Genomic DNA, 20,390 nt, shown 5'->3' on the forward strand with positions numbered 1-20,390 from the left:
GCGCTCTCTCTACCCTCAATACCACGACTGAGTGCCATGAGCGCTCGGTGTGTGTGTGTTCACTGCTGTGTGTGTGCACGTTGGATGAGTTAAATGCAGAGCACGAATTCCGAGTATGGGTCACCATACTTGGAAGTATGTCACTAAAAAAAAAATAGAGCTGCAGTGATGTGGTTATCAGTGAATTTACACTTTCAGATGGAGGCATGTCATAAAATACTCAAGGCTGTTAAGTGTCTTCAATGACAATGGCGGCCCTGAATAATCATTTCTGAATGTGATGGAAAGACGGATACATTTTCAGGACTCCTACACTTTCTCTACATGAATGTGAATGTCAGCATTGACGTGTCATGTTAAACCAAATAAGGCTAAATAAATCTATAGGCCCTGAATGGGGGGCTTTACTGTCTGTGTGTGTGTGTATATAGTTATAAGAAAAAAAAAAAAAACAATATATATACATATTTATTTTTTACTATATTTTTTACTATTTCTCCTTTTGTAGGAATAGACAATCTTTATGAGAGATCACTGTATATACGGAAGATCCTTCTGACTGTGCCCAGATCAGTGCTCGTGGTCATGCGATATCTGTTCGCCTTCCTCAACCAGTAAGTCTGAATGTCTCACAAACACACAGAAAGCTTTAAAAATGCATGAAGTGACATCTGAAATGCTGATGATATAATGCGCTACTTGACTGAAAATTGCATTATCACTTCTCGTTCCATATCTTTAAGAAATTCTGAGACCAGACTTGCTGGTTGTCAGTTGTCCTAATAGCTTACTTGTTTTTCTTTGCAGCTTGTCCCAGTACAGTGATGAAAATATGATGGACCCCTATAACCTGGCCATCTGCTTTGGCCCCACCCTCATGCCCACTCCAGAAACTCAGGACCAGGTCTCCTGCCAGGCCCATGTCAATGAGGTCATCAAAACCATCATCATCCACCACGAGACCATCTTTCCTGACGCAAAGGAGCTTGACGGCCCCATGTATGAGAAGTGTATGGCAGGCGGAGACTATTGGTGAGATGATGTTGTTTTTAATTATTTGGGCAGCTGCATGTAGGTGGGTGATGAGAATCGAGACAGTGTTTGAGCTTGTTAAAGTTTTAGACTATTGTATTTTTGAGGATTACTAGTGGTATCCGGACATCCATGACGTGACTTGAAATAAAAGAAATTATTAGTCAGCGCTATAGTGAGTCACTTATTTTGTTAGCACAATTTTAGGGTGTGACCTCTTTGTTTTGAAGATCAGGTCTAGTTGATCCAGGAGAGGAGCATAAATCCTTATAAAAGATTTGGAAGAAAAGTAATACAGGTCAAAAAAAGCTTCATTTATAGGGATAGTCATCCAAAAACGGATTTGCTCACTATGCAGCATCATTTTATTATTTATACTGATATCTTATTTATTCTTGTTTTGAAATTAGCCTTTTATTTTTTTCAGTTTTCATTTTAATTTTACGTTTTAGTAATTTTGTAATGTGCTTTGTCTTATTTATTAATTTTTGTTTTGTATTTTTATTTGCCTTTCATTTTATTTTAATTAGTTTTGGTAATTTTAGTGCTTCAACCTGAACTTTAAAAAAAGTGAAATTAGACATTTTTGATTTGGCAAATTTTTTTCCCATGTAATATTTATATATAAATTTTATGTTGGTTCAGCTTTATTTCACTTTCCAAAAATTTAATGGTTTTAGTTTCAACAACATTGTCACTCATGTCGTTTCAACCCTTTGACTTTCTGTGCACCACAAAAAAAGATATTTTGAAAACTGTGTCAGTGTTCATCAATGTTTAGTTTTTTTTTCGCTTTCACATAGTGAAGGTCAATACGGGCCATTGGTGTTTTGGACCCCATTGACTTTCATTAAATAGATGGTTTCCGCCCAAAAAGAAATCCACATTTTCATTTTGGGTGAACTATCCCTTCAACGAAACCCAGTGTAATAGTTATGATGGTTATTTTGTTCCAAACTATAAATTAGCTGACATTTGTGTTATAAAACTGGTATTTCTCATTCTTTCTCTGTGAGGATATACCGGGCTGAGGGCCAAAGGTTTGTTTTTAAAATGCACTGAATATCACAGGTATGTGTGTCTGGATCTAAAGAGTGACGGGCTCAGCTGCATCTGAGCCGTGTTTGGATTCGGTGTGGGTAATTATGTGAAAAGATGAGGTGCCGATAGTGAGCTCTTTAGTGAAGGTGGGACTTTTTTTTTTTGAGGCCGAAAGGGTTCGGAGATATTCAGCTAGGCGAGACGTACTGAAACCATCTTGATAATTGCCACCATTAAGGTAAGGAAAGATCACAAGCCAAACCAACACTCATTCCTCCCTGAAATTCACATAGATGAGAAGAGGAAAGAGACATTTTCCGCCAGCTCCACAGCTGTGTGTATGTGTTGGCTAGTGATTTTGTTGTCTCAGAGAGCGGCCCAACTCCCACAAGTCTTCATCCCCCAAACTGAAGCAAAACACCTGCCACTGCAAGCATCTGTACTTGAGCATTTCAGATATTACATCCACCCTTCTTAAACTTGCCGAAGCCGGTTCTCATATTTTCCCCTTTGGTAGTGTGGCATGCAGGAGTGGCAGTGCTCTGTTTAAAATGGCTTTACTGTGTGTCAGAGGTAATCTGCAAGGATGTGAGGGGCATTAGTGCCAGTCTCAGTGACCACGCTGTGCCACTGACAGAATCCCAATCACCCTACCCGACTCCTCCTGAATACTAATGACAGCCTCTGTACTTTTTGCTTGGTGCTAAGTTTTACTCTGGCTGTGACTTAACTCTGTGTTTCCCTGTATATGCATTTACTCAAATAGGGAATACATACATACAAACATACATTACCATTTAAAAGTTTGAAGTCATTAAGAAGTTTCTTAAGCTCACCAAGGTAGCATTTGATTAAAAATACAGTAAAAACAATAATACTGTGAAATAATATTGCAATTTAAGATAACTATTTTGTATTTTGAAATATTTTAAAATATAATTTATTCCTGTAGTGGCAAAGCTGAATTTTCATCATCCATTACACTTGATCCTTCAGAAATCATTATGATTTGCTCCTCTAGAAACATTTCTTAATATTGTCAATATTGTATACAGTTGAGCTGCTTATTTGAAATATAAATCTTCTGCAACATTATAAATGTATTTACCATCAATTTTGATCAGTATAATCAGTCCTTGTATTAATTTCTTAAAGGGGACATTGGATGCAAAATTCACTTTACAAGTTGTTCGAACATATTGTTGGACACATCCATCCTATAATGATAAAATTTCACCCAGTGGTTTTTTTAAAATCCCCTTTCTCAAATCAGGCTGTTCTGAGAGCCCTGTCAGAATGACATAGTTCTGTACAGGCCCCTCCCACTATAGTTGATTGACAAGGCCGTCTTACCTTAGACATGGCCGAGTGAGCTGAGAGAGCTGTCCGCTATTGTGTCGACTCCGGTGCAGGGGAAGACAAGTTGATTGAGGCGTTCTTTTGTTAGATGTAATAATGAAGATAGCAGTTGTCATTTACGCCTGACATCTGAACCGCTGAAACGCAGTGGATTACGTTTGTCTAAATGTGTCCATGTTTGCACAAATTATTCATGATCCAGCTTCACCTACAGAAGAAGTGAGTATAAGGGTTTTTAATGAATCTTTGCAAATCGCCTTTCCTAATAATGTGCTAATTAGCAAGTTTCACGATGAATGCGGATAAAGTAAACAGTCCCTCAAAGAGCAGCTCGGAAGAGAGGGGCGGGGTCAGCAGAGCTCATTAACATTTAAAGGAAAATGCTACAAAACAGCTTGCTCTGACAAGAGCTGTTTTTGACAGGTTTAGAAAGGTGGGGTTTTTTTACAATACCATTGAGAAACTTCAACCAAACTGTGTTACAGACTTTTCATTAAGACCCTAAAGAATCATTTCAACTTGTGGAAAATGGGCATCCGATGACCCCTTTTAAAAAAGAAATCGTACTGACCCCAAACTTTACCCCAAAACAGCAGTGTAGTTGCATCTTAGGATAATAAATGATGATAAATGTTAAACAAATCAAAGCGATCAAACTCATTTTAGAACAAAATGTTTTAAGCTCGTGTGACTAGTAAATATTTGGTTTACAGATGCTGTAAATGCCACAGTGGTTCCCACAAATATATTTTGTCTTGATTTATTTCCTCTTCTGCAGTGAGAGTCCATACAGTGAACATGGAGCTCTTGAGGAGGTTGATCAGGATGGAGGAGCAGAGACCCACACCAGTGAGGATGGTATGTTTATTTCATTTACCACACCTTGTAGTACTGTATGTACACTATGACGTCCCATGCTAGTCAATGTAGGTTATTCATTATGAAAGCACTTTGAGGTCATGGGAACAAGGTTAGGTCATCTTTTCCTGTGCAGTCATTCTTCCCATTAGCTCTGATTGGATTTAGCCAATGTGAACCGAGCCTCTGGATTGATTATTTTTATAACATTTTCTGACACTGCAAGTCAAGGGTTACAGGGTTCATTCCTGCTTATCACTTTTCACAGCTCTAAATGATCGTTAAAGAGCGGAGAACTTCGTCCAACTCTTTGCTCCTCCTTTTTGTTTTCTAATCCTTTGGGAAGGGAGACACATCCATAAACAAAGGAAGAGGGGTTGAATCGAGTCTGGTAAATGCTTTCCAGTGCTGCAGGGCAACATAAACCGGTCTGTCATGGCTGTAGGGCAGGTTGCGTTAAAAATGCATGTTAAGTCCTCACCAGTCTGATTTCAAATTGAGTTCTTTTTGTAGCTGCATGTAGTTTTATGGAAAAACTTCTCTAGAAGTTCTCAAAGCTCATGGTCACAAACAAACTAAAACCAGATGCTTGGCCCATTGATGACACACAAACCAATTCCCATGTGTAATCTGAGAAATAAACTGCAAGTGTCAGACTGAAAACTCAATTCAATCAAGTGATTTTGTTTTTGTCTTCTGTGTAGTCTTTCAAAAGAACCGAAAGGAAAATATTGCTGCTGACCTGTATGTTACCCCTCTGAAAATAGACACATTTCCTGTCTCTCCGTCTGTACCTGAACAATGCCTGTTTTCTTGAGCTTTATTTTATAAGAGAAGTGGGAAGTCTGCTTTTTCCATATCTAAGATTTCTCAGACAGACAAAAGCCAAGTTAATTCCATTGTTTAACTGCGAGCGTCTGTGCAAGGAGTCAGATAAATAGTAGGACTAAATCAGAAATACCAAAAACACAGCTTTATTAGAAGATGGTTGCTTTGAAGTTTACCTTTGTGTTTGGATCATAAAAACAAATGGGAGTAGACACTCCCTGTAATTGCTCAAATGGGGATGTAATTATTTGGCTAAGGGAAGAATATTATTGTTCATTCTTAAGGTTAGGGATTTAAACAAACCCTTAACCCTGTATATTAAGACTCATAATTTGTCCCTCACTGTTTGTGCTACGAACATGAAAGATGCCTCAAATTATGCTGTTTGTTAAGAAGCACTTAAAAGATTTTTGATAAAACTGTTAACAATAGACTTTGATATTGCAGTTCCATAAGCAAAAGTTTGGTGAAATTTTGTGAGGAAAAAGGTCCAATAGTGTAGCGATTTTAAGCACAGCTTGCACAGAATTAACTTTGAAACCAAGCCGCTTTTTGTTGGTTTTGAACAGTTTTGTTTTGCATTGGTAAGCGCTCATCCACGGGGGAAGTCGTGGCCTAATGGTTAGAGAGTCGGACACGTAATCCAAAGGTTGCGGGTTTGAGTCTCCGGCTGGCAGGAATTGTAGGTGGGGGGAGTGAATGTCCAGCGCTCTCTCCACCCTCAATACCACGACTGAGGTGCCCTTGAGCAAGGCACTGAACCCCCAACTGCTCCCCGGGCGCCGCAGCATAAATGGCTGCCCACTGCTCCGGGTGTGTGTTCACGGTGTGTGTGTGTTCACTGCTGTGTGTGTGTGCACGTTGGATGGGTTAAATGCAGAGCACGAATTCCGAGTATGGGTCACCATACTTGGCCGTATGTCACTTCACTCACTTTTTATTTTCTTTAGAAAGTTTAAAACATTTTAGTATAACCTCTTTGTCCAACTCTGACACCATGATTCGTCCAATCTCTCCTTCTCTAAACACTGCTGAAGAGACAGATCTCACATTCACTAGAGTATAAACAGAACTCAATGTCGGATATCAATGTCAGCCTGAATCATAACTGACCTGAAAATGGTCAAATTGCTCTCAGCCTCCATGGTTTTGCTCCAAATGTTTTCCTTATGAATCTATTGAGGAGGGTTTTCCCAGTAGAGGAATTATTATTCTCTTTCTTTACACTGCAACCATAACTTCTTATAACGTGTCTTATATCAGATATGGGTAACGTGTGTGTTTTGTTTTGTCTTGTTTCATAATAAGGAATTTGGAATATATTCTATTTCTAAATCTTCTCTCAAAAAATCTGTTTCTGGACATTTATCTGCCATTTAATGAACAATCCTGAGGAACCAATGGCTGTGCTGTTTAACGCAAAGCATAATTATATCAGCCTGCTCAAACCTGTGACCAGTGCAGCATCTGTCCTCAGTCAATGCATCTGAAGAGAATCGTCTCAGGGCCTGTCTGGAAAACCACTTTGCCAAGTGATGGGACCCCTGCTATGCCTTTAGAGCCATTTATTAATTCAAGTGAACTGGAATAAGCAGACGGAATGCTCTCTTGGGAGGAAAAAGACAAATCTCAGCATCTGTGGGAAAACCAGTGTACAATAAGAATATTGTCAGTTTTGGAAATGTTGGTTTGTGTGATATATTTAGTTAAAAGTCGACAAAATCAAAAATGGCCCTATTTGTTTCCTAGTTTCAAATAAATGCTGCATTTTTTAACTTTCTATTCATCGAAAAATCCTGAAAAAAAGTTATGGTTTCCACAAAAATATAAAGCAGAAAATCTGTTTTCAACAATTATAATAATTAAAAAAAAATGTTTTGAGCATATTTGAATGACACTCAAGACATTACTATTGGCTGCTGAAAATTCAGCTTTGCCGTCACAGGAATAAATTACATTTTAAAATAAGTTAATAAAGAACACACATTTAAAATTTTAGTTCTTACTGTATTTTTCAACAAGCATATGCGGCATTGGTGAGGATAAGAGACTTGAATTGTAAACTTCAGAAAAACTATCAAATAAAATTTTACATTTCCATTTAAACTATGAAAATGAGTCTTAATATTTTACGCATTATTGCTTCTCAAGTAATGTTTTCTTTTTTTTCAGTTCTTAAAATACAAATTTTTCTTGAATATTTGGGTTCTCTATAAAACAAGTCACGTTATATAATTCAAATGGGTATGGAATTCTAATTCATGTTAAGTTTAATTAGGATGTTTTGGTTTTACAGCAAAGCTTTGTTAAAATGCCAGCCTTTGAGTAGAAAACCCTTTAAACTGTTAAAAACATGTGGTCTTTGTTACATTTCTTAAAGGGTCCCTGATGATGTTGCAAAAAGCTGATTTTCTCTTCTAAATGGCAGCACCCCTGCAGTCTGCAAGCATGTCTCAATTAAAAGCATTAAAAAACAGGAAATGCAGCTTACAAACAGTTTTCTACTCTGTCAGCCTCTATTCCTTCTATTCCTAGACTGTGGGGTGCTTGTGGGGAAGTTACTGCTAGAGCAGTGTACGTTTAGCCAGAAAACCTAGCATGGGTTGTTAGCTCTCCTCTGGGGCAACAAGAAGTCCATATGATACAATGTGCAATCAACTAAAGCAAGCGGGTGCACGAATATAGAATAACACTTGTTTCACGTCTGTGCTTCTTTAATACAAACTACTGAATTACGTATATTCTTAAGTGTCTGCGTAATTTAGTGAGCAAGGTTTTGGACAGTAAACCAATGAATCAGTTGGGTCAATATCTGGATTTGCTTTCTTTTTTAGCTGTTTTTTGAACTAAAATCACACATAATCTAGGGAACTTCTTTTCAACTGTTACTCTGTCTCCTGCTGTGTTCTCAAACTCTGTCCTTGTAGCACTGATACATGAACAGGCTTTCGCAAGGACACTGAATGAATGACAGCATCTGTCAGGCAGAGATGGAGGAGAGAGGGACGTGTGGACAGTTGATGGCCATATTGATCTCCACCCCATCCTCTTTATTAACAAGGTGTCTGGTCTCAGAGCAGCCCTATTAATTCTGACAGTCAACTCATGCCTGTCACGTCTCATTGACTCGTTGTCATTTCCAGACTGGTGAGAATGAAAAAGCATTTCCTCTTTGAGCTTGTGCTGCTTGTTTTTATATTGCTTTTACTGTCTTCCCAGTTTTAGATGGATTGTGTATTCTCTTTTGTCGGATTTGTGAGATGTTTTCCCTCATTTCTCCATCTTTATTTGCAACAGTGGTAAAGCTGTGCCTCTCTCTAGAGGTTTGTTTGAACATTAGCAAGTATTTCTAATATTTTAAGTTTTTAATATAAGGAATCATTTCCATATTAATCATTTGAGGCCATGCTGAAGGAATTGCAAGCACTATCATTCGCTTTTAACTTATTTAATTCACAATTTAGCAACTTTTTAATGAGATTTTGTTTTTACAGAAAAGTACTGTGGTGTTAAGGTTTTATGAACATAGTAAAATGCTAATATTATGATAAATATCACCATTATGGTAATTACATAATTTTTCTAAAGTATCTTTGCAAGTATCAATGTGAAAAAACCATTGTACAAAAATATCAGAATCAGAATGAGCTTTATTGGCCAAGTATGTTTACACATACAAGGAATTTGTTATAGTGACAGAAGCTCCACAGTGCAACAGAAAGACAGCAACTGGACACAGATAATAAAGAATAATATCTAAATAGGCAATGTACAAAATAGCAAAAACACAATATATAATATAGACAATTATGTATGTACAGGTCTGATATGTGCAAATTTGAAATGAGAAAAAATAAAAATAAGTGTGGTGGATAATGTATAATAGTTGTGTGTTCCGTGTTTATTGTCAAGTGTTCATGAGATGGATTGACTGAGGGAAGAAACTGCTTCTGTATCTGGTCGTTCTGGTGCTCAGAGCTCTGTAGCGTCGACCAGACGGTAACAGTTCAAAGAGCTTGTGTGCTGGATGTGAGGGATCCAGAGTGATTTTACCAGCCCTTTTGCTCACTCTGGATAAATACAGTTCTTGGAGAGTGGGGAGGGTTGTACCAATGATTCGCTCAGCAGTCCGGACTACTCTCTGTAGTCTTCTGAGGTCAGATTTGGTAGCTGAGCTGAACCAGACAGTTATTGAAGTGCAGAGGACGGATTCAATGATGGTGGAGTAGAACTGTTTCAGCAGCTCCTGTGGCAGGTTGAACTTCCTCAGCTGGCGAAGGAAGTACAACGTGATTGTCCCACTTCAGGTCCTCAGAAATTGTGGTGCCCAGGAATCTGAATGACTTCACTGCAGTCACAGTGCTGTTCATGATGGTGAGTGGGGGGAGAGCAGGGGGGTTTCTCCTGAAGTCCACGATAATCTCCACAGTTTTGAGCATGTTAAGCTCCAGGTTGTTAAGACTGCACCATACAGCCAGCTCCTTAACCTCCCATCTGTAAGCAGACTCGTCACCGTCCTGGATGAGGCCTATCAGTGTGGTGTCGTCTGCAAACTTTAGGAGCTTGACAGAGGGCTGTTTAGATGTTCAGTTGTTGGTGTAGAGGGAGAAGAGGAGAGAACGCAGCCCTGAGGAGCTCCAGTGCTGATGGTGTGGGTGTTGGATGTGAATTTACCAAGCTTTACTAACTGCTGCCTGTCTGTCAGGAAGCTGTTGATCCACTGACAGACAGAGGTGGGGACGGAGAGCAGTGTCCGTTTATTCTGAAGGGTGTTCGGGATGATTGTGTTAAAAGCGGAGCTGAAGTCTACAAACAGGATCCTCACATAAGTCCCTGGTCTGTCCAAATGCCGCAGGATGAAGTGCAGTCCCATGTTGACTGCATCATCCACAGACCTGTTTGCTCTTTAGGCAAACTGCAGGGGGTCCAGTAAGGGTCCAATGATGTCCTTCAGATAATCCAAAACCAGTCTTTCAAATGATTTCATGACCACTGACGTTGGAGCCACAGGTCTGTAGTCATTAAATATGGTATTCATTCCATTTTCACGGTTTATATAATCCATTTATAAAATCCACAGCGCTCAGATGCTGGTTGTTCATTTTGCTTAAAATATTTTTATCACTTTTATTAACATTTATCACTTTTATTAATAATAAATAATTGAATTAAATTAAAATAAATATTTAAATATTAATTAAATATATTTTATTTAAATATTGAAACGTGTCATGTAAATATTAAAACATTTATATAAATAAAATAAATAATTATTTAAATTTCTCATAATTTAGCATGGTGTCTTGTACCTTATTACTCAAGCACCATAGTATTAACGCCAATATATCACAGTGCTGTTTTGGTAAGGTTCACATTTCCTGATTGTCCTGAGGATGAGAACAGCCCGTTCTGCCAGAACTGCAGCTACTTTGCATGCATTGAAGCCGGTTGGCTTTCTAATGAGTCCTTAAATAAAGGGGGTCATGATGGCAAAGGCATGTACACCGGCTACTCAGAGACCCTATAGCGCCGTTGATGCATTGAAATGCTCTCATTCACATGTGAATAAACAGTCAGATGCAGCTGAGGCATGTGCACTGTATGGATTCACTTGACTTGGTACTGTAAATAGCACCAACTGGTGTTCAATTAACTCCATATTCTTTCCCTTTAGGCATTTCATATAGCATATGTCAGAAGTGCAGAAATGGGTGATGCCACTCATGCGGAAAGGCTAATTGATCACACAGGAGTTATGATTGGGTATTTTCCAATGGAAATCTGTTGCTAATGATGCCACTGACATCTATTTCTGCTCTCCTTATTCACTGAAATAACCATGCTCTTTGTTTTGTTTTTCTGCAGAAGGGGAGCCCATTGAAGCCATTGCAAAATTTGATTATGTGGGCCGTTCAGCACGGGAACTGTCCTTTAAGAAGGGTGCGTCTCTACTGCTGTATCAGAGAGCGTCGGATGACTGGTGGGAGGGCAGACACAACGGCATAGACGGCCTAGTGCCTCACCAGTACATCGTTGTACAGGATATGTGAGTATCTCGACTGTTCTACAGTGATAAAACAACACAAATAATAATAGTGCTTCAACAGAGTTCGATGTTATTAACCTTTATTTAACCAGGCAAGAAAATGTCACTTTACAAATGTGTACAGTGTCTTGCAAAAGTATTCATACCCCTTCATTTTTTTCACGTTTTATGCTGCTGCCTTGTTAAGCTGCTTTAAATTAGTTTTTTTTTCCACATCAGTCTACACTCCATAGACCATATTGACAAAGCAAAAACAGAATAAATAAAAAATAAAAAAACTGAAATAAGTGCATTGCATAAGTATTCATACCCTTAACTAAATATTTAGCTGAAGTAACTTTACAGCCTCAAGTCTTTTTTGTTTGATGCGACAAGCTTTGCTCATCAACATTTGGCAATTATCTGCCATTTGTCTCCTCACCTCTTCACCTCTCAAGGTCTTGTAGGTTGGATGGGGGCAGACGCACATTTTCAGGTTTCTCCAGAAATATTTGATTGGGTTCAAGTCCAGGCTGTGGCTGGACCTCTCAAGAACATTCACAGCGTTGTGTATAAGCCACTCTTGCTGTGTGCTTAGGGTCACTGTCCTGTTGGAAGGTAAACCTTCTGCCCAGTCTGAGGTTCTGAATGCTCTGGACTGGTTTTTCATTAAGGCTATCTCAATATTTTGGTGCATTGAGCTTTTCTTCTATTCTGATGAGTCCCTCAGTCCCTGCTGCTGAAAAACAGCCCCACAGCATGAGGCTGCTACCAGCACACTTTACTTTTTGGATGGTACTGTGCAGGTGAAGAGCAGAGCTGGTTCCCTTCAAACATGATGCTTAGAATTGAGGTTCATCAGACCAGAGAATCTTGTTTCTCAGAGTCTGAGGGTCCTTTAGGTGCTTTTTTGTAAATTCCAAGTGTGTATTCTTTTGTCTTCATTGAGGAGAGGATTGAGTTTGGCCACACCGCCATAAGCCCAGATCAGTGGAGTGTTGCAGTGATGTTTGTTCTTCTGTAGATTTCTCCTATCTCCACATCATGGAGCTCGATTAGAGTGACCATCAGGTTCTTCGCCACCACTCTAACCAAAGCCCTTCTCCATCAATTGCTCAGTTTGGCCAGGAGCCCAGCTCTAAGAAGAATCCTGGTTGTTTCAAACTTCTTCCATTAAGGGTAACAGAGACTCCATGCTTCTGTGACCCTTCAATGAAGCAGAATTTTTTTCTGAACACTTCCCCAGATGTGTAGCTTGACACAAACCTTTTTCTGAGCTCTACAGACTGTTCTTTTGACCCCAGGGCTTGGTTTCTGCTCTTATATGCATTATCAGCTGTTGGACCTTTTATTAAGACGTGTGTGCTTTTCCAAATCATACCCATTCAATTGAATTTGCCACAGGTTACCTTCACTCAAAGTCGAGTAACCCCTACAAGCAATATGAATGCTCCTGAGCTAAATTCCAACTGTCCCAGATAAGGGTATGAGTACTTATGCAATGGAATCATTTAAGTTTTTAATTTTAATAAATTTGCAAAGATGTTAAAACTGTTTTTTTTTTCTTTTTTTTCTTTTTTTTTGCTTTACCATTATAGTGTATGGAGTGTAGATTGATGTAGAAAAAAGTAATTTAAAGCAGTTTAACATAAGACAGAAACATAAAACGTGGGGAAAAAAAGGGGTATGAATACTTTCGTAAGGCACTGTAATCATTAGACTATTAGCATATATAATTGTCAAATTAATGTAGAATCATCATAAAATATTTTAAATATATTATATTAATAATATTATATATATTATATAAATATATTAATATTTTAAATTAATTTTTCATTGGCACCGGGGTAGTGAATTTATTATTTTTTTATTCATCAAACCGTCCATATTTATGGCCAAAATGATTTAGTTTAATATTGTTATTCTTTTTAACCCAAGTATGTATAGTGTAATAATATTTCTTTTGTCCAATGTTTTATTTTTTCACTGAGCTTCTTGCATTGCATTCTGGGATTGCTTTCTCCTCAAGAGATTAACAAGCTGTTTCCAAAATTAAGAAATATGTGACCATTAATAAAACATGGTTCTATATTACAATCTGGATGTACTCTATCTGCCATTTGAATATTGTGTATTTTCAAATACAGCTTTGATGTACTATTTTTCGCAAACTTTACAGCAAGGGAGTAAATGCCTATTTACACGGAAGTGTACCTATGAAGCCTTAAAATGTTGTCTAGGTAGGCACCTAGTTAGATTTGGAACAAAACCGAGGCACCTCTGAGTTTAGTTGCATCACTCAAAATCACTTTATCGTCATGACAACTTGTTCCGCCTGGGCAACCATTGGCGCTTAGTTAAACAGATTATGGCTCATAAAGGCGGCAAATCTAATGGATCGGGCACAGTGCTGAGTGACGCCAACAACAGAGCCTATACCAGCCCACTGTGTGTGTGTATCAATAATTCACATCGTGACCCTCTGTTGATATGTGTTCTTGACTAGTGGCACTGAGAGAATTTACAGCCTGGCGTAGAGAGGGAGTTTAAGAAGCCCTAGACCAGCAGCGTCAGCCCCTCAGTCCAATAAAAGAGCCAGAGAGCGAAAAGATGGCGAAAAGATCTCCTCTGGCCAGATGAACCAGCAGTTTTTATTCCAACTGCAGCAAAGTCAGATTGTAAGGGCTCAACTGGTTCCAGTGGTCTTTTCCCGATGGCTGTCTAGGTGGCGGGGTCCTCATTGGGGATCTGTCTCTGGGGCTCATCTAGGTGTCCTGGTCTCCGCTGATGTTCAGGGCTGTAGAGGTCATCTCTAGGTGCTGATCCACCATCTGATCTGGATACGAACTGGATCTGGTGACTGCAGTGACCATCTGATCTGGATGCGGACCTGATTGGGTGGCTACGGTGATCTCGGAATAAGAGAGAAACAGACTAATATTAGCATAGATGTCAATCTTCTTACGATGTAACAAGTACATTGTGTGTTATGGGAAGTGTTCAAGGTTCCCGTTGACCTAATTAATGCAGCCTAACAATCCTTTAACAGATTTGAATATTAGAAGCGTATTAGTGTGTTATGTGTAAGCCAGGTTAAAGAGATGGGTCTTTAATCTAGATTTAAACTGACAGAGTGTGTCTGCCTCCCGAACAGTGTTAGATTGTTCCAGAGTTTGGGCGCTAAATAGAAAATGGATCTGCCGCCAGCAGTTGATTTTTATATTCTAGGGTTATTCATTATTATCAAATGGCCAGAGTTTTGAGAACGTAATGGACGTGGAGGACTATAATGCGATAAGAGCTCGCTCAAGTACTGAGGAGCTAAACCATTCAGGGCTTTATAAGTAATTAACAAGATTTTAAAATGTATACGATGTTTAATAGGGAGCCAGTGCAGTGTTGACAGAACCGGGCTAATGTGGTCATACTTCCTTGTTCTAGTAAGGACTCTAGCTGCTGCATTTTGAATCATTTGTAGTTTGTTTATTAAGCGTGCAGAGCAACCACCCAATAAAGCATTACAATAATCTAACCTTGAGGTCATAAATGCATGAATTAACATTTCTGCATTTGACATTGAGAGCATAGGTCTCAGTTTAGATCTATTTTTAAGATGGAAAAAAAATCAGTTTTACAAATGGTAGAAACGTGGCTGTCAAAGGAGAGATTGCTATCAAACAGCACGCATAGGTTCCTGACTGATGACGAAGAATCGACAGAGCATCAAGTGTTAGACAGTGTTCTAGGTTATTACTTGTGGGGGTTTTAGGTCCGATAATTAATTTAGCAGTAAGAAATTACTCATCATCCAGTTTTTTTATATGGACTATGCATTCAATAAGTTTCTCAATTTGGTGTGTTTCACTGGGCCGCGAAGAAATATAGAGCGGAGTATCATCAGCATAACAGTGAAAGCTAACCCCGTGTTTCCTAATGATATTTCCCAAGGGTAACATGTAAAGCGTGAAAAGTAACGGTTAGTCAGGAAATATACATTGTAAACAACAAAAATAGCAAAAGCAAATTTCGATGTTATGTTTGAGCCTTCAGCAGGAAAACAGTCCTTGCGATTGATTGCTTTATAACATTGCTGAAACATTGCTGGTGCTTTTTGCACCACCCAGGAAAGGTTAGTGACAAACAAGGTAGAAACTAAAAATGAGAGATGATATATTTAAAATATAAAAAGTTGTTTTTATATTCATAATGATACGGTATATATTCACAAAATGTTTAATAATAATAATGACAATATATATATTTAAAAAATAATGTTATTTTTGTAGTCATAGATATAATCACACCGTTTTTGAACAAATTGTACAGCAAACCTGTAGTTTTATTTTTTAATAATGATGATAATAAATAGTTATTATTATTACTGGGTTTTTTATGTGGTCATATTGATATAAACCACAACATCTTTTACTAAATTGTGCAGTCCTTTAAACAAAGCAGTATTTTTATTTAAATAATAATAATAATTTTTATTATTAATATATTGTATGTAGTCATAGTGACGTAATTATAAAATTTTTGTTAAATTGTGCAGTCCTATAAGCAAGCACAGCAAACTTTTAGCTTCTTTTTTTAATCACAATTTTTATCTGTTTTTTTTTTCCCCTCCCTAAGTTATCCAGCCCTACATTCAGTGTATTGTTGTCAGTGGAGTGTTGAGTGAAAAGGAAGAGCTTAGTGATACAAACCAATGAGTGGCCAACTTGAATTTTGTAATGTGTTTTGGTGACACAGCTCTTCTTGTTGTCTGTTGTGAAACCGTTTGCGATCAAACATTAAACTAAGCCTAATTCGTGTAAATAGGGAAGTCGTGGCCTAATGGTTAGAGAGTCGGACTCGTAATCGAAAGGTTGCGGGTTCGAGTCTCGGGCCGGCAGGAATTGTAGGTGGGGGGAGTGAATGTCCAGCGCTCTCTCCACCCTCAATACCACGACTGAGGTGCCCTTGAGCAAGGCACCGAACCCACAACTGCTCCCCGGGCGCCGCAGCATAAATGGCTGCCCACTGCTCCGGGTGTGTGTTCACGGTGTGTGTGTGTGTGTGTGCATTTGTTCACTACTCACTGCTGTGTGTGTACACTTGGATGGGTTAAACGCAGAGCACCAATTTCGAGTATGGGTCACCATACTTGACAATACGTCACGACTTTACTTTAGGTTATTATAACTGCTTGTTTGCTGTTTTTTACAGGGATGACACGTTCTCTGACACTCTGAGCCAGAAGGCTGACAGCGAGGCCAGCAGTGGACATGGAGGAGAGGAGAAATGCTCCAGCAGAGACATCGGATCTCCGGCAGACAGCAGATTACCTGATTCCTACATCAGCAGGTGAGTGAACGAAAACATCCCAGAATTCCCCTTGCTTCAAGCACTCCAAGACATTGAGGGAATTCAGTTAAAGTAACAAGCAATTAAATGACAAGCAAATACCCTAAATGTAACAAGAACAAAGAAAGAAATACCCAGAAGTCCCAGATTGGGTTTTCTTCTTGGAAGTTTATTACATCTAGTCTTTATTTTCATCGTGTTGATTTGCCTCATATTCATTTGCACTCTCCCCTGTTCGTTCTCTCTATCCCACTGTGTCGTGCAGCTCCGTTTCCTGCCTCTTAAATCTTTCAGTGCATTTGTCTTTATTTAGATGTTCTCCTCCTTCCATAAGTGCGTTTATCAAACATACCTCCTCACGGTTGAGGATAGCCTCCTCTGCAACTGTAAAACCAATGACATTATGCCAATCAAATCATAAAGTGGTGATCTCCAAAGACAAATATTCTCTTAGATATGTCAGCACTACTTCTAACAGAGAAGGCGAGCGCTCAAACACAAACTCAGTATTTGTTTACATTGAGTTTGCCAGAATATTTGGAGAAGCAGTGAGTGTTAGTGTACTGCTGTGTGATAACAGACCTATGCAGACTGAGAGTTAAATGTTGCTCAGTATGAATTTACTGTATACTGTATGATTTTCCATCAAAATCACCAGTTCACCATGTTTTCATGACCTTGACTCATTTCATGTGTGTCTTGTTGGATGATGCAGCAGTGCACCATTGAGTCGCTTCATGTTTTAATGTAGTGCATGTCGCCCCCTGCTGAAGTAATACTTCTACTGATATTTTAGATAAATATAACATTCATATTCATTTCATTTCTGTTTACTTTGATCATTATCAGCAGCACAGTTATGTAATTTATGAACTCACAATTTAGCATGTCATTACTGATTACGATCCATCACATCCAACTGTCAAAATGATTATACAAGCATTACAAGAGCTCATTAAGTACACGTTAAGAGGCATCTCATAATTAAACCATTATGATAGAAATACTCCATCTTACTAATTCATAGGTGTTTCTTCAACTGTGTGCATTTTTGGCCTTAAAACATTCTGGTGGATACTTGCATTACAGATTAGTTGTCTTTATTCTTCCTAAACTGCAACTGTCATCTCCACTAGTAATTTTAATATACTATCACTATTTTAGATTAGCTTTTATTTTATATTTTCATTTTTAATTTTATTTTAAGTTTTAGTAATTGTATGTGCTTTTCTTATTTTAATTTAGCTTTTTAAAGGAACACTCCACTTTTTTTGAAAATAGGCTCATTTTACAATTGCCCTAGAGTTAAACAGTTGAATTTTACCTGACTACTTCCAGGCGCTGCATAATATCATTGCGCCTGCTGCACTCATGGTACGGCAGCAAAGTTCCTTGACTATTACGCTGGAATGAGAGTATAGTTCCTAGACACATCGGCCTAGAAAATCGCAACTTTTCATTTTCCGTCAGTCTTAGTACATGATGTAACTACAGAAGAGTCAAGCTTTAAATAGGAAAATTATTTTTAAAAGATTTTTACAAAGCTCGTCATTCTGAGAAGCGAGGTGGGCTCTGATTTGCCAGCTATCCAGTGCATTGTGATTGAGCGAATACCTCAAGCATGTGACGGAAACGTTACACCCCTTACCATGTTGTGATGCCGTGTCCCAGCACGATGAGACTAAAACAATAAAACCCACTATAAACGAGGCATTTGTTGCATTTAGTGAGGACATAATTACTGGTTATAATGACTCATACTGTCTTTTTACACGTTGCGCTGCGTAAACATAACACCATGTCTGCATTTGTGATCATAGAACTGACAAACAAGTACTGCTCTATACTGCTCAACTTGTGTTTGAATGGTCAGTAGCGAATTCTTTAAATAGCGAAACATACTTACAGGCTGAGAGTCAGAAGCACCAGACTGTCCTTGAGACGTTGGAATTGCCCCACTTTATAGTGTTCACAGCCATTCATAGTGTTCACATTGTAGGCTACTCTCTCCCAGGATCAGGTAACAGTCCTCTGTAAGATGGGCTGCACACAATCGAATATTTAGGATGAACTGTTCTGGAACAGTGTTGTAAATTCAACTTAACCACTGATTTCTAGTTGTGTACTTCATTTGGAAGGCCAAACAATGTACTTTCCCTTTCACAACGAAACACAGCGTCTCCATGACATGGTGGCGGTAACAACAATACTACAGCGAGAATAAAAGTTACGCCTTCTTTCATTGTGAATATGTTTGGGCGGTGTTATGCAAATCTTCCCACACTGTGACGTAGACATGTGGGGGCGTGTTTACCTGAGCCGTTTTAGGAAGGTGTGGCAGAGTCTTAACTTTTATAAAGAATATCTCTTTGGGTTTCAGATCTTATTGATGCACAAACAGCTTGTAACACTCCAAAGACAAAGGAAACCATGAAATCGCATCATATGACCCCTTTAAATTATTCAAGGCAACATTTCAAATTTTCATATTTGTTTTTTAAGTTTATCTACTATTTGTGTTTTTTACAGGGATGACACGTTCTCTGACACTCTGAGCCAGAAGTTCAAAAACAAAAACAAAAAAAAAAATATATATATATACATACATACACATACATATATATATATATATATATATATATATATATATATATATATATATATATATATATTAGTTTTAGTAATTTTACTAACTTTCGATGCATTTTTTAAAAAGTTTTTTTTCCTTAGTTTTTGTCTAATATTTATGTTTTATTTGAGCTATTTCAATTATCAACACAATTATTTTATAGTTTTAATTAACGATAACAACATTGCTTTCCACCATCTTCCATTAATTTTGTGTTTTAAATGTTTTGGAAGATTCTTTGGAAGTCTTTCTAGGGCAGATGTTTTGCTAAACTGTTTTTTTTTTTTTTTTTTTTTTGTTCCCTATGTATTCGCATAATTTGTCAAAAGTATAGCCTGATTGGAAATGATGCATTACATTTACAAGTCATGTTTTGATTTTTGCTCTTCAATAACACTGTTGTGTTCTTGATAAACACACATACTAACTTAAAAAAAAAATGTTAGAGGCAAAACTGATATTTTGCCTTTAAAAACCCATATTTTAATCCTGTCATGAGGCATCTCTCAGAGGAAGCTCTTTGAGTTAATACTGTGATATGAACAGTCATAATACATCATTATGACTCTTGCTAAGCTGTTTCCTGTCAGGCCTCTTGTCATGAATATGCAGAGTAGGTCTTGCCACAGATACTCTAGAGATGAAGCTGATGCTAATTAAGCATGAATGCTGAAGGTTAGCACACTTGATGCAGCATGTCATGACCAGCAATGTTTTTGAACCACATCCACCACTTAACATGAAGCTAACAGTATTCGCAATGGTCTCCAAACCTCTCACAAAAGCTAGATATGGAAATAGATTCATTGCACACTATATAACGTGTCATATTTCCTGCTTTATTTAGCAGGCATAGGAAGAGAAGTGACCCCCCGACCCGCAGGCCTCCAGCTCGCCCCACTGACGCCCACTGCTTGGTCCACCCCTCCCATAGCCACCATGGCAGTCATGGCAACCCAGATTTGGGATCCACAGTGATGGGCCACTACACTCCACGGGACCTGCTGAGAGGAAGAGGACACATGCCCATGGATAGTCCCGAGAGACGCAGACGGACCGGCCACGGCAGCCTGACCAACATCAACCGGCACGAGTCCATGAAAAAGATGGAGAGCCCTCCCATCCGTAGGTCCACGTCTTCAGGCCAGTACACAAGCTTCTCCGAGCCTCACGGCAAGAGCCTGGATCCAGAGAGCATCGCACAGGTCAGCGGGAGGCGAGCGACGACGCCCCTCACACCATGCGCAGCAGGCCCAGCCCTGTAACATA

At 38.6% G+C, this 20,390-nt stretch overlaps 1 protein-coding gene across 2 annotated transcripts in view; it reads left to right on the top strand.

Moving 5' to 3' along the window:
* LOC306888042 (SLIT-ROBO Rho GTPase-activating protein 1-like) overlaps positions 1-20,390 on the top strand; it is a 116,900-nt gene that overhangs the window by 92,506 nt on the left and 4,004 nt on the right. For both annotated transcript variants that reach the window (XM_079446142.1, XM_079446143.1), the window contains exons 16-21: positions 509-614; positions 808-1,032; positions 4,211-4,290; positions 10,984-11,164; positions 16,355-16,492; positions 19,969-20,326. In XM_079446142.1, coding sequence (XP_079302268.1) covers positions 509-614; positions 808-1,032; positions 4,211-4,290; positions 10,984-11,164; positions 16,355-16,492; positions 19,969-20,326 — 1,088 coding nt within the window. The remainder of the gene's footprint in view (positions 1-508; positions 615-807; positions 1,033-4,210; positions 4,291-10,983; positions 11,165-16,354; positions 16,493-19,968; positions 20,327-20,390) is intronic.

Source organism: Barbus barbus (genome assembly GCF_936440315.1).
Source record: "Barbus barbus genome assembly, chromosome: 22".
Taxonomy (NCBI): Eukaryota; Metazoa; Chordata; class Actinopteri; order Cypriniformes; family Cyprinidae; genus Barbus; species Barbus barbus.